Raw genomic sequence first — 15,621 nt, forward strand, 5'->3', positions numbered from 1 at the left:
TCCTTTCTCCCAGCTCTCTGTGACATGCATCCAATGAGAGCACTGTTTCTCATTCCCAGAAACCCTCCTCCCCGGCTGAAGTCAAAAAAATGGTAAGCTATGTATGTATTTTTTGTTCTTTTCCTTTGCCTTCTTTCCTCCTTCTCTTAATTTAATTGTTCTTTGTGGTTTCTTCCGGGATAAAATTCTGGCTATTCTAATTTTAGTGAGTACAAAGGCCAATACTCTAAAACACCAATTAAAATTGCATTCATTTTTGAGTTTTTGCCTTGGCAAATTCTCTTTGAATTACAAAATAATGGCAAGTGATCATGTGAAACACCATAACATAGTTAAATAAAAAAAGCTCTATTTTAATACTTAGTGTAATATGTTGCTAAACATTTTCCCATTAAAAAGGCAAAGCTTTGTTGATTTTTAAGTTCCTCTGATGAAATAGGATAGTAGACATTTATAGCCACAGCTATGTGTGAGGCTGAGACAGGAGGATTGTTTGAGCCCAGGAGTTTGTGGCCAGCTTTGGCAGCATAGCAACAACTCATTTTGAGAAAAAAATTAATTTAAAATATAGAATTAATGGGGGGGTGTTACTGTAATTTTTTAAACAAATTAAGCATACTCCTTTAAATTCAAGATGTGCATATTAACAACATGGTCCTGTCTCCTTGGATGTCCATCTTCTCTTTCTGTTCTCCTTCATTTGTCAACTAAAATACTGGTGATTACAACTTTCTCTGAGGAAATTTCAACATCGTGGGGACATATTTTGGACTAATTTAAAGATCTTTAGGACAGAGAGCAATGTCTTGTTCTTTTGCCTGGATTTTGCCCTTTTGTCCCCTCCTGAACTTTTTCCTGAGTCCTTTCCCGTCAGTTCTTGTCTGCACTCAAGCTCCTCATGCATGTGGGCCCTCCCTCCTTCTTGTTTCCCTCTGTTTTCATGGGCTTATCTATTTCACTCATACCTACCTACTATGGGTTTTTCTTTTGTTTTGTTTTCTTCTCTTTCAAACTATTCTTACTTAATGTTGGCTCTGTTAGGATCTTGTTCCTCCTGAAATATACAACAGGTCTCACGTGTGCTTTCCATTCTGGACTTGATCTTTTCAGTTGTTAATTGTCTGCTCATTTCTGATGTTTTACAGTTTTCTTTCTCCTTTTGCATATAGAGGCACTCACATTTTCATCCCAGTTTTCTTCATACTCTTTCCCTTTTCTCACTATTCTGACCCTCAACACATTCCACTGTTTATCTTTCTTTTGCCAACAGGATTTTTCTTATTTTTTGAATGTTATCTTTAGCTACATTTGATTCTAGAAGATTGAATTCATCTAATTCTATTTACCAGTTTGTAGGGGGTTGTTAAAGGCCGCAAAGGTGTTAACCTCGATTGATTCCTTGGATTAAGACATAACTCTAGGCATCTTGGGTAACCAACCCTAAGGTCACCAAATGTGTATAGTAGACATCTTCTGGAAGTATGCTATGGACCCAGATTACTCTTTAGTTCATGCTAAGTGAAGTGATACTGTTTTCCTCTCTTTACAAGATTTTATTGAAGGGGGTCTATACTGGGACTCCCAGTATAGTAATCTATACTATAGATTACTATAGTAGTGATTACTATGAATGCTCTATCTTCAGGATATCTCCAACTCTGTCCATTACTTGGGTTACCACTGTGTCTACAATATACACTGGCAAAAAAAGAGTGCTTCTAAATTCTTTTCTTCTCCCAGACTTTCTCTAAACTTGGTAAGATGCCACATTCATCCGTTTATGTCACTGTGAGGTGATTCCATAGATAAAATTCTTTTCTGACTACTCTCTTCCTGTCCACCAGATGTAAACTTCTGCTACTGTTATTGGAGAAATGCCTGTCAAATGATGGTTAGTGGCCCCTCTTCCAGCAGAATTCAGTCATTGATTTAAAAAAAAAAATTGTAGGTGATTGATTCCTAAATCGTAGTTTGTGGACCTAGTGCATAAAATAAAGTTCATGGCTCCAATCTCTCTTAAGTTTCTGGTCTAGGGAGTGACTCAGAGACTGTTTTTAGTAAACTCTCTGAAATGATCCCTGTGGGCTTAGGTTTTAGGGATCTCTATGTTAGCGTGTTCCAGTAGACAGTATGGTGTAGATTCTCCCATGCTCCTCATTAACTATGGTACAGCTACTTTGAGTGACATTGAGAGAGACTCTGTGAGCTGATCCTGACCTATTTTTTCCATTCTCTTTTACTTTTCATACTAGCCTCAGAAAATGAGTCATGATTCTCTGACACTGTTGTCCCTTTGTTCATGTTGTTTCTGCACTCTACATTCTGGGATGCTGTCTTCTCTCTCCCATCTTTGGAACATCAGATATCGTACCTTTAACTGATGTTCAACCCACTGAAGCAGTTTTATTTCTTCTCCTCTGTAAGTTTGATTATGTACCTGCTATTGTGTATACCTAAGTTTCCTCTTCTTTATTTCCTATGTATCTTTCTTATTGAACCTAACAGACATGAACAAATTCGTACATAAATATTTTTAATTGAAAAATAGTGAATTTGAATGGAAATACAAGATAGTAGAAGTGATTCTTGAAAGCAGTGAGGCAATTTTCTAAGACCCAGTACTAAAACTGAATAACTCATTCAGTTGACAAAAACTTAATAAATTATTTTTGTGGTGTGCCATGCTTAATAGTGGTGAGCATTGTCAACAAATTGAAAAATAAGAATCATTCTTAATCTGTGCCCTTTCAAACCACTAAGGGAGACAGAAACATAAAGTACACAGTTTGTTAAATGCCAATAATGTTCCTAACTAGGAAAATGTAGGGTGGGATGTTGGCAAAAGAAACAATCCCAGAGCTTTGTCTCTAAAGATATGATAGGTGAAAGTGTCTTGGCCAAGGGTAGACTTGTGCATGGGTCCTCCTGAGCTGGGTGTGGACAAACAGGCAAAGCTAAAAGTGGCTGGTAGTGCAAATGTGAGTGACAGAGTCATTCCCATCAGAGCTGTCCACTCCTGTCACAGTAAGCATTGAGGACCAATCAGCTAGCCAGCATTGAACTCTGGGTGAAGTGTCAAATAAGCAGACTCAAGAAGCAGGTTTTTGAAATTTCCGTTCTCATCTTCTAGGTGCCAGGCATCTGTTCTTTGTCTGGCTCCCTGTTAGTGAAGACCTCCTTCTATGCTCTTGCCTCTTTGATCCCCATGATGTAGTGACTAGTGAGCAACATTACATTTAATCCCAATTGATTTCAACCTGTCTTCCTTCATAGCTCTCTGTGCTATGTCAATGGTATAAGTTAATGTTTCTGATTTCCAAAGATCCTGAGTTTCCTATTTATGATCTTACATTGTTCCTGTGCATTTGCAGATATTCACAGTGACTTCTGAAGCTCTTTGTTTTCAGGCTTGTAAGTTACTGATATTTTGGAGCTTTGTACTTTGTGGTAGAAATTTGATGATATTTTCCACTTCCTCTTACAGGTCAAAGAAATTTTTTAGTTTTATAGAAGGATGTCTGGTGAAGAATTACATGCAGCGGCCCTCCACAGAGCAGCTTTTGAAACATCCTTTTATAAGGGATCAGCCTAATGAAAGGCAAGTTAGAATCCAGCTTAAGGATCATATAGACCGGACCAGAAAGAAGAGAGGGGAGAAAGGTATTAAGTGTGTATTTATTTTCATCTTTTTTTGTTTACTATTTTTTATATATTTTATTCACTTAGTATCAGAAACAGTTCTTCAATCTGTTCTCCTAAAACCTGGACTTTGTTTCCTATTTGAACAAATAGCTTTATCATATCTTATTTTATCTTATTTTGGCATTTATATCTTCATACATAATTCTGTTGCATACCTCTATTTCCTTAGGACAAAATTCTACTGCTATGTCAAAGGTATGAACTTTTTTTGTTTTTAAAAAAGCTCTTAATGCACATTGTCAAATTATAGTCCCATTCTCAAACAAAATGGTTTTTGTCAACTTTTTAAAGCAATCATTAACAAGTGATTATTTTCTCATACTTGTGTTTTCTTTTAAAATAATTTTGACTATATGATAGAGGGACAATATTGCTTTGTTTCAGTTAAAAGTTTTTCTTTTAGTGATTTGTTAGGTTTTCTTTTTGTCTTTTTTCTCTTTTTCTATAGAGATGTAGTTTTGTAATTTTTTAAAAGTGCATAATGCTTTTTTTTTTTAAAAGATGCTTTTTAAAATTAGATTAGTCATACAAAGGTGTTTAAGCCATTTTCCATATCTGCATGCAATATAACCTGACTAAATTCACCACCTCTCTTTCACTCTCCTTTGTCCTCCTTCTTAAAACAATTTCAACAAGTTTCATATATATATGAAAATAGAAAAATACATATACACAGTATTTTGACCAGGTTTGTCTCCTCCATACTCTGCTTTCATCCTCTACTCTCCTGCTAGCACCCATCACCAAACAGAACCTTTTTTACATTTCTGTCATTCTTTTTTAAGAACTACACTTCACATATGAGAGAGAATAGTCTGGCTTATTTCACTTAATGTGATCTCTGGTTCCATTCATTTTCCTGCAAACCATACAATTTCATTCTTTATGGATGAGTAATAGTCCATTGAGTATATAATTGCCACATTTTCTTTATTCATTAGTCAGTTGACTTACATTTCTTTTGATATATTCCCAGGGATGGTATAGTAGGATCATATATTACTTCTATTTTTATTTTTTAAGGATTCTCCATACTGATTTTCATAGTGGCTAAACTAATTCACATTCCTACCAAAATGAATTCAGTGTCGTTTTGATTTTCATTTCCTTTATGGCCAAGGATGTTGAGCATTTCTCCATGTGTTTATTGACCATTTGTACTTCTATTGAAAACTCTTCAATCCAATTGCCCATTTATTAATTGCATTATTTATTCTTTGGGTGTTTTTTTGGAGCTCTTTATATTCTCAATAATAACTGAAAAAGCTTTTTCTCCCATTTCATAGATTACTGTTCCCTTTGCTGTGCAGAAGCTTTTTAATTTGATATAATCTCATTTTTCAATTATTCTTATTTTCTGAGCAATTGGAGTTCTGTTCTGAAAGTATTTCCTATTTCTGTATCTTCAAGTGTTTCTCCTACATTTTCCTCCCGTAGTTTCAAAGTTTCTCCATTTGGAATTGATTTTTTGTGCAGGGTGAGAGATAGGGGCGTCTAGTTTTAGTCTTCTACCTGTGGATATTCAGTTTTCACAACACCATTTGTTGAAGAAGCTGACTTTTCTCCAACATAAGGTTTTGGCACCTTTGTCAAAGTGAAGATGGCTGGAGCTGTGTGGGGTTATTTCTGGATCTTCTGTTCTATTCCATTGATCTACATGTCTGTTTTTGTGCCAGTATCATGCTGTTTTTGTTACTATGGCTCTAGTATAATTTGAAGCCAGGTATTGTGATACCTTCAGCATCACTGTTTTTCTCAGAACGGCTTTGGCCATCCTTTGGTATCTTTTGTGCTTCCATATGAATTTTAGGATTGATCTTTAAAAAAATTATATCTGTGAAGAATGATAGTGGAATTTTTATGAGGATTGCACAGCGTGGCTATTTTCACAATATTGATTCCGCCAGTTCAGGAACATGAGAGATCTTTCCATCATCAGTTTCTTTCTTCACTGTTTTACAGTTTTCATTGTAGTATTTTCACCTTCTTAAAATCTTTCTTTCTAGGCTCTTGCTAGCCAGAATAGGTCATTCCTTCTCCAACCATGAGATTGTTTGTGTTCAGTTGGCTAGTGCTCAGATAATTTGTCTCTGCCATGCAGTTCATTGATTGGGCCTAGAGTTTGTTCTGCTAGAGCTGTGTGGTATGTCCCAAACTGAATACATTTGACAGGCATTGTGGTGGGTCAGCATTGGTGGGATGGTTTCCTTCTCTGTTTTGGGAGCACATCTTTGGCGCTATTTATTTTACTTACTTTGGATGTTTTTCTGGTTCACTTCACTCAGGGCTTTTTGAACAACATTATGAGTGTGTTCTGTGTTGCTTGTCTCAGAAACCCAGGGTTTCTTGTTGGTTCACTCTGCTATAGGTATTGTGCTTAGGCATGGGCCACACATATGCACAGACTGCTTATCTCTTATTACTGTATAACACAAATATAACGTCAGAGTTACTGAGATGGCTTTTCTGTCCTGGTATCTTTGTTTTATATCTTTACATATACTGTGCCCATCTGCCTGGAGTTTTTCCTGTTTTTTTCTGTCCAGCAATTTGTATTTAATTCTTAATTACCATCTTCACCAGTCTTATCTTCTGAGGCTGCTGGCCTACACTGATATATAACTTCACATAATAGCATTTGGATCACTCATCCCATTCATGAATTTATGTTGACATTCAAATTTCAAGGCCAAAGAAGAAACTGAAAAAGAGCAAATCCAAGGCAATAAGAGTATTGGTCAAGGGACTGGGGTTGTAGCTCAGTGGCAGATAACTTGTCTTTATGTGTTAAGCCTTGAGTTTGACCTCTGCCTCCTGCTGAGAGAGAGACAGAGACAAAGACAGACTGACTTTAAAGTCATCTTGAAGGCTTTTTGCATGTTTGACTTTTCATAGTTAAGTCATCATTGGAGCTCATTTTTTTCCCTCTGATGGATTCAGTCACAAAATAATTAAACTTTGTATATTAAGTTATATGATTATAACAAAGTGAGTTAAAGGTTGAAAGTAAAAATAAATCTTCTTCTCTTGGCTAGTAGCCCAATTTTTAGAAAGTATTATTTCTATATAGGATCATTTTCCCATTACTGCATCATAATACAAATATTCATGGACCAATTTTGGGAAAATAGGATAAAAGTGAAAATGTGTTATCCATGTTAGAACTTTTATTTGAATTCTGCTCCAATTGGAGCAATTTCTGTCCCATTCTTCTGGTGTTTTTTTGTTTTTTTTTTGCCTTTATTATTTGTGGGAATATCTAATTTTTTTTTCTTGCTGTGAGTACCTACTTAGTGCTTCAGGTTTTGTTCATCCAGCAGACCTTTCTATCTGCTGAGCCCTCAGTGTATCCCTCAAATAGATTCTCTTGGTTGTCTTGGTTAGTTTTAGCAGTTAAACTTTTCTCTCATTAAATAGGCTTTCATGAATTTGCTGGCACTCTTCAGCTACTTTATTTGTATGCTGCTTTGGAACCTCTCACAAAATCTCCCATAAGAATTTTATGAATGCAGCAGATTTGGCTCTACCATGCAGAACATGGCTAGGTTTGGGAAATGTCACTATTTGATAAGGGGATTTGGTAACTTATTTTACCTCCTCCCCAAGTCCTCCATACAAGTTGCTATTTTTACAAATAACCATGTTGTTTTCTGCTGTAATGCCCTGGAAATCCTTGCCTATACAGAGACATATCAAGATTTTTAAACTGTTCATTGATCTTGTCCTTGTCTTTGTAGATGAAACTGAGTATGAGTACAGTGGGAGTGAAGAAGAGGAGGAGGAAGTGCCTGAACAGGAAGGAGAGCCAAGGTAATGACTATGACACTGTTCATTATCCTGCTTTGTGAAGAGATTAACCTTCATGCTGATCTCAGGATTTCTAAGTCTCCTGGGTAGTAGAAAGGAATCTAAATTTTGAAAGTGCCTTACTATCTCCCATTCTTCTCTTTTCTATGCCAGATTTCTGTAAACAGCTCCTTACCCCCTTCCTCTTATCTTTTGTTTTTATTTTTGTTTTTAAAACCAAAATTGCATGTGTGGGACTCTGTGGGGCTGGCCAGAGGGTGTTGCCTCTGGCAATCATAGCACCAGAAGGCATGAATGCTAAAGGTCTTGTACTAGAAGGTAAAGTCCTGACCACAAAGAATTCTCCTGCTTGTGGGCCACCAGAGCCTCCATTGAAAAACTCTGTAGTCTTTCCCAAAGCATTTATTTTATTTTTTTCTGTTTTTGCTCTTCCCATAAATGTGTTTACTAGCATTTGATTTCCTTTGTTGGTTTGTGTTCTCTATTGATATATTTTATGGGCTGCAGTTTGGTTTTTCTTTGACTTCCAAGGTGCAGTGAAGCAGAGATTGAGGAGTTGAAATTAAGAGGGAAGAGCCTCCTGATAATATTAATCAGAGAGTAAAAGATTATTAGATTTTAGTAATGGGTTTACCTGACAGTCATTCATCTTGCTGTTACCAATGACTAAGTAATGGAACAAAAGAAGGATAGAGGGGCAGGTTAAAAGACCTGTGGGGGTCATGTGCTGGAGAATGGGAGTTTGAAGGGAGAGAAGAGAATTCATTGAAGAAATCCCAAATGAGTTTTTCTTCTAATAAAGGAGAAGATTTAAGTTAATCTTAAATAAAATTTTAGAGTACTTTGAACTTTTTTCACAAGCAGTGTAATTGCTTTTGGATAAGGGAATGTTGTAATGATAGAGACAATTTAAAGGGATATGTTTGTCAGTCTATTTTGGGTCATATAGAAGTGGGGAAGCCAGGAATGATGCTGGCTAATCTACCTGTGCAGTGGCTAATTCATGAGACCTACTTGGGATCAGCTGATAACCCTGACTTTAATGAAAGTGGAAGGGAATACATGGCAGGACTTGGTTGTTGACCAGATGGAGATGAAGGAATGGCAAGTACTGAAGAGTGCTCTGATATTTCTGTGCTGTGATGCAAAAAAAGGGGGCTAAAAAGGGACCAGTGAAGTAAAAAGAGGTGATTTTAGCCTTTCATTTAACATAGTTTGAATTGGTGTGAGAATCTCAAGTAGAAATGCCTTGTCAAGCAGCATCTATAAAAGAATTTTAAAATGTTAATAAACGATAAAGGAAGATAGGGGGCCACTGAATTGTAGACATAGTACCTCTGGTGGATATGTTGTTTGGACTTGTGGATTCAGTAAGGGACCCCATAAAAAGAACGAAAGTTGAAGGGGAAATAGGATGCTGGCACTGCTACCTTCCTCACAAATCATGGAGATATGTACACATAACCCTGAAAGGTATTCTTCCTCTTGCAGTTCCATCGTCAATGTGCCTGGTGAGTCTACTCTGCGTCGGGATTTCCTGAGACTGCAGCAGGAAAACAAGGAACGTTCTGAGGCTCTGCGGAGACAGCAGCTACTGCAGGAGCAACAGCTCCGGGAGCAGGAAGAGTACAAGAGACAACTGCTGGCAGAGAGGCAGAAACGGATTGAGCAGCAGAAAGAACAGAGGCGGCGACTAGAAGAGGTAAAAAAGGAAAAGGTCTAGTTTGACATTTTCTCATTCTTACTCACTTGGTAGACAGATGCCCCAAGGAATATTGTCTATAGCCCATTGAGGTAATATCCCCTGGTGTGGGTGTTAAAAGAACTTTTGACAGAAAGCTTGTGCTTTGGACTCTCTGGCCTTCACATGCTTTGAGGCCCTAGAAATCCTTTTCTTCCTTGTAATAGTATTGAGGACCTGCCCAACTCATTGGCATATTATGAGATGCACAGCTCCAGTGGCCCAAGGACCAGTTGTGTGGGTCCATTGTGGTCAAGTTGTCTTGCGCAGACTTGACCTGATTTCTTTTCTACTCTTGGCCTCTGGTCCCAGTTTATATGGACATATTCTTCTGAAACTTCAGAGTTTTTCATATGAAAAACATATTTCTCTAAATGCCTATTATTAGTATGTATATTTAGGCATATTTAAGAGGAAGGGACATAGAAAGCAGTAGTTATGCCCTGTGTGTGGGAAGTACATTTTGTACCATCTGCTCATTTAGCATATTAATATTGTCGATATTGGTAATGTGGTTAACAGCTTTTTCATTTTTAATTTATGGAAATATGTTATTTCCCTTGGGGGGGTTGAAAGAGTCTTTTGATTTTTCTCTCTTGACTGCCTTTTGTTGTATATTTCACAGCACCAAATTTCTCATTCATAATCATTTCTGTTTCCATTTAATTCAAACATCTCACAGTTTTACCTTTACCTTTCTCTTCTAGAAGAACCACCAACAATAACAGGAAAGCCCTATATTGATATTTCTCAGTAGAATTCAGTTTAATAATAACACATGCTGTTACCCAAGTTATTTAAGAGTACATTTTGACAAGGAGTTTTTGTTTCATTCTGTGTATTTGTAGACTGGATTCTGAAGACCCTTTATAATTTGTCCAGTGCTTAGAAAAACAATGTGTGTCTAAATAAGGGAGCCCGGAATGATTTAGACAGGGGTTTTAGAAGAAAACTTAGGAAGTACCTTCCCTTGTAGTAGTGGCAATTTGGTGCTTATGTGGCTTTTTTTTTTAAGTTTATATATAAATCTATAATATATTTGATAAGACTGTTCTTGGTGTTCTTTGAGCAGAATAGAAACTCTGTATGGATTTAGGGATTTGTTGGAGGTTCCATATTGACTATTTGTATTCATGATAGATCATGAGGCTCTGGCTATTTCTAGTTTGTTTTTTGGTTTCTCCACTGTCCTTTCTGATCTTGGGCTAGGCTTTCCATAAGCAAGTGGCACAAGTTATTTGGTAGTCTATAACTTGAAGTACTAAGGACCGTATCAGTTAGACCTTGTGCTTTAGGATTTGATTGTATTTCATCTTTGAATGAATTCTTGAGTCTTTCATTACTTTAAATGATGGTTACAATTGCAAGAGTTTGTCTTGGATGTCATGTGCTTGGTGTGAGGTTAGATTTAATTTAAAAATAATACACAGGCTGAGGGTGTAACTCAGTGGAAGAATATGCACTTAGCATGTGTGAGGTACTGGATTTAGTCCCCAGTTACCCCTAAAAAAGGTAATGCATTCCTCTTATAAAGGTAATTTAGTGCAGAGAGAAAAAGATAGGTATGATACCATCTTACCTTCAAGGAACTTAAAGTCTTTAAAAGTTTCACATGAAACTAAGAAGAAAAAGTCTTTCAGAACCTTTTAGTTGATAACCGAGATGTTTAAAAATGTAGCCTGTTTTTAAGATGTTGTTTGCTTGCTTTTCCTGCTTTTCGATAGTATATTTCACATTAAACTTGCAATGAATTTTAATTATTAAAATTAATTAGGTGAATTGTATAATTATATTTACTCTGAAAAGCAATTGTACAAAAATGTAAACTGAGAAATCCAGCTGAAATGATTGAAAAAATTAGATAAACACCAGGGACAGCAAGAAGAAAGGAGACCAACTTGTGGACATTAGATAATGCACATAACAGAGGTTAATTCTTACTGTGTATCCTGGAGAGTCAGAACTGCAAGGTAGTAGATGGGCTAAACACAAGAAGAGAGTGCAGGGGTGAGAGAGAACAGTTAGACTTGCCTGCTGTATGCATGTAGTTACTGTTCCTCCTCAGCAGGAGCAGATGTATTCTACCCGGGAACACGAACAACAGAGACACCATTCACACGGAGAAATTAGGCACAACTGAGTATGCATAGAGATGTACAGTAAACAAATGCATTTAATGAAAGCAGAGATACTACTTGATGTGACTACAAGCATGCTCACCTCACTCAGCTCCCCAGGCAACCATGTTTTGCAAATGTCACCTCTTTTTCTTATACCCTTGTCTCAACACTGATAGACTATTGGGTGGATTCCCAGAATATTGCGAATATTCCACTTACAACATAACTGAACAGTGGAAAGGAAATAAGGCTCCAGTGAAATGATCGTAGTTTCCAGGTATTTGTGAGTCTATAGAGCCTGTACAACTGCTTTATTGTGTGTTTTAAGTGAAAGTGCACAACAAAGATTATAGACACTGAGGAATGTCTTTTTGTTTTGTTTTGGTGATACTGGGGTTTGAACTCAGAGCTTCACTCTTGCTAGCTAGGTGCTCTACTGCTTAAGCCAGGCTCCCAGCCTTAGTAATGTCTTTAACACAAAAGATTTCAAAGTGTGAAGGAGGCTGAATGTAGTAGAAATACATGTGCTCAAGTATGAAAATGAAAAAATGAGATCTGTTGAAACTATTCCAGAAATGGGGGTAGGGAGGGATGAAGGAGAATGATGGACTTCTGTAAATGCCACAATGTACCCCTAGTAAAACAATAAAAAAATTAAATTTAAAAAAAGATTTCAAAGCAAATAAAAAGGGGATTTCAGAGAGCTTAGTGGTAGAGTGCTTGCATAGCATGTGTAAGGACCTGGGTCTAATCTCCAGCATCATAAAAGAAAAGGAACTTGAAGGAAACAGAGACAATGTAGGGAACAGAGAAACATCTCACACACAACACATGCACTCACACAAAATATCCTTAGAAAGAAAAGAGAGAAGATATATTCATGGAGTAAAGATTATTAAAAAATAAGGTAGAATTCTTAAAATTTTTTTAAACTAAAAACTCTCAGGGTGTGGAGAGGGAAAAGATAAATTGATGGGTAATAGAACAAACAAACAAAAACATAAATCCAAGAGGCCCAACTTCCATTTAGATGTTCTGGGAAGTTGAATATGATAGGGAGAAAGTACAGGAAATAATTCAAGACGAATAAATACAAGTTTCTGAGTTGAAAGATTGATTGAATGCAGAACACACAAATGAAGAAATATTCACCTGAAGGCACATAAAATTCCATCTTGAAATTTTAGTATATGGAGGATGAAGAGAGAATCCTAAAAGCTGCAGTGGGGAGGGAAGTAAGGAGATGAGTATAGAATGGGTCCTGTACTAAGTATCAAGAATCAGAATGGTCTCAGATGGTCCAGGCAGGAAGTATCAGAAACTAAAAGGTGACACAGTATCTCTGCAACTCTGGGGGGGTAATATTATTCATTAGTCCAAATTGTCTGTGTAGCATGAAAATAAAGATTTTGAAGCATGCAAAATTTCCAAAGCATTTTACTTCTTTTGCATTCTTCCCCATGAAGCTGCTGGAGGATATGTTCCAGCAAATTAAGAAAGAAAATCTCAAGGGTTCCAGGAAATGGGAATCTAGCCAGGAGTGTCCAAAAGGATTCTGAGGAAGTTGATGGACAGAAATATATAATTATTGGAGAATGTGAGTTAGATTGACTTATTAAGAGTATTGATCTTCACGAATAAAGAAAGAATAACTGATTTATTTAGCCCTATTGAAAGGAGGTTCATAGTAGTACAAGACACTGTATAATTTTGTTATAGTCTCAAGAAGGCCAGTCAAATAAATCAAAAAAGAAATAATTTATAAACCTTTGAAAAACTTAAAAGAAAGTTACTCATACATAATTTAGTCATGCAGATGTTTTCATTTAGCCAGAAATTGTTACTACTAGATTGGGAACATGCAAGATGGTATAGTATAACGCAGTGGATATTCTTTGTGAGACGTCAATAGATGGTATCCAAGATACAAAGTGATTTAAAAATAGTTCCATAAGCATATTATTTAGAAAGAAGAATAGAAATACTGTGTGAAAAATTAAAAGCCTTGAAAATGCTCATCCGTTGGAGGTAAGAAGCAAAAGGGGAATGAAACCGCTTGTTTGTGACATCAAGCCTTTCTTTGAAGGGTCTTGGATCATATAGTCTTATTGGTAAAACAAAAAAATGGAGCATGTATATCTGACAGAGATGTATCTCCTTATGAACTGTTGAACATATGGCACATGAAAATAGCAATTATAAAAGAATGAGCTAAAAAATCTTAGTTTTGTTCCTATACTCTAGTGGATTGTCTTGGTCCCTTTTAGAGACTACTAATAATGTAGAGACAGACCATCTCACTCTTCACCACCTCCTTGTTGCTCTTTTTATCTAACTGCATGGGGTGGTAAGCAAGGAAGGGTAAATCCCATATCTTTTTAAAGGGAGTGATTCTTTGACCACCCTTAGGAGAAAACGTTTTTAAAATGTTCCCACCTTAAACATCAACTGTTGACTTCTTCCAAAGATTATGTCTTGCACCCCCCATGTCATGATGGTTTCTAGCACAGCACGCATCCTCCTCAACATACTCACAGAGGGGGAGTGTCTTGTGCCAGCAAAGCACAACGAGGATCTGACCTTATTCCTGGACTCAGCTTCAGTGCTCCTCCTAGGATTCACCGTGCATATAAATGCTTCCAAAGAACCCTTTTAACCTACCCTAACTACTTTATGTATATTAACACTATAAAATTCAGTATGTTTGAAAATGGTTTGTCTATAATATAGACTCTTTGCATCTTCTGACCTGATCACTTAAATCTGGTTGACTTGGAACCTAAATTCTCTGATGCTCATTTAAATTGTAAGGCTACAGACACTTGAACATTTGTTGCCTCTCCCCTATTTTTATATTACTGCCAAGGAAGTTGTTTATTGTTTACATTTCCATTTGGGTGGCTCCCTGACTACCTTTGCTGTGATTTGAGGGATTTTTGTTTCATTCGAAGGTGGGGACCTCTTACCCGGCTTGCCAGGTATTGCTAGACCAGCAACATATCCTATAGTTCCCTTAGGAGCCTGCAAGCATTGACTAGTCCTCAGTCACAAGGCAGGAGAGCAGGGGCAATGCTCACTCCTCAGGCAGCTTCCCCGCCCCCATGGAGTGCTCAAGAGATTATTCTTAGCATTTCAGCTTTGCCATTACCAAAAGCCTTTTTGGTTTTAGTTTATTTGTAATGTATTTTATTCAACCAAAAAGTTCAAAAGATGTGTTTCCTTGGAAAGTGTGCCTAGCCAGGAATCTAATGGAATTGAATAATTAAAGCAAGGAAGTTTACGTTTCCCAGTTGGCAAAGTATAATGATTTTTATTACCAAAGTTAGAAAAAAATGGTTACGTTATTAGCTACTGTATGCTTATTGTAAATGATTTCCTGGTAAGTTCTTTTTGTTTCTTTATAGAAAAATTAAAAGCCAGAAAATATAAAATACTTTGAAGGTGAAAGGCACCAGAAACACAATTTGGATGTGACCCATCAGTTTCTATTCTCAAGTTTCTGTATTAGGCTCTTTGTGGAGTCCTGGAGTAGGAGGAAGTAGTTTTGTTTGTTTCCTTTCTTCCTTTCTTTCTTTTTTTTTTTTTATAGCTAATGTGGTAATATCAGTTTTCTGTGTGTGAGAAAGTTGATAGCTTTGTATCCTCTAAAGCAGCTGCTATCCAGTGCAGGAGTCAACTAGCCACATGTGGCAATTTAAAGTTGACTTAACTGCAAACTCAGTTCTCTGTTCATACTAGCTCAGTAGCAACATGTGACTGTTGGAACATTCTCATCATCTCAAAGACTTCAGTTGGACAGTGCTGGTCAAGAGTTTAGCACCAGTCTTCATGGGGAAAATTGATCAATTTTAGACTCCATACTATGTAAGTGCTTTCCTGGCAAGTGCCCTATGGCTATACAAAACAAGCCGTTAATTAAAATGCTGGTGTGTCTGTTGTTCAGTAATGTACATTACCTTCTTTTCTTTGGCCTATTTCTATCTTCCTTCTTTCTTTCTTTCTTTCTTTCTCTTAAGTCTTTTTTTAATTCTGACTTAAGAGTCCTCAATGCTGTTAATGACAACCCAAAATAAAGAATTTTCTGTCCCCTGTTTGCTGTGGTTATAATGAATAGTGTGAATGATTGTTAACTAAAGAAACATTGCACCATTGACTAGTATTTATGTAGAAACTGTTGCATACAGGGCTGAAGGAAGGTATGGAAATAATTGGTCAGTAGAGATGGGGTCCGTGAGCATCTGTTTCATTAGC

General features: G+C 36.8%; 1 protein-coding gene across 50 annotated transcripts in view; it reads left to right on the forward strand.

Moving 5' to 3' along the window:
* Map4k4 (mitogen-activated protein kinase kinase kinase kinase 4) overlaps positions 1 to 15,621 on the forward strand; it is a 179,065-nt gene that overhangs the window by 129,462 nt on the left and 33,982 nt on the right. For all 50 annotated transcript variants that reach the window (XM_074050388.1, XM_074050401.1, XM_074050386.1 and 47 more), the window contains exons 9-12: positions 14 to 92; positions 3,485 to 3,660; positions 7,440 to 7,512; positions 9,001 to 9,211. In XM_074050388.1, the coding sequence (XP_073906489.1) occupies positions 14 to 92; positions 3,485 to 3,660; positions 7,440 to 7,512; positions 9,001 to 9,211 (539 nt within the window). The remainder of the gene's footprint in view (positions 1 to 13; positions 93 to 3,484; positions 3,661 to 7,439; positions 7,513 to 9,000; positions 9,212 to 15,621) is intronic.

Source organism: Castor canadensis, chromosome 12 (genome assembly GCF_047511655.1).
Source record: "Castor canadensis chromosome 12, mCasCan1.hap1v2, whole genome shotgun sequence".
NCBI classification, from domain to species: Eukaryota; Metazoa; Chordata; class Mammalia; order Rodentia; family Castoridae; genus Castor; species Castor canadensis.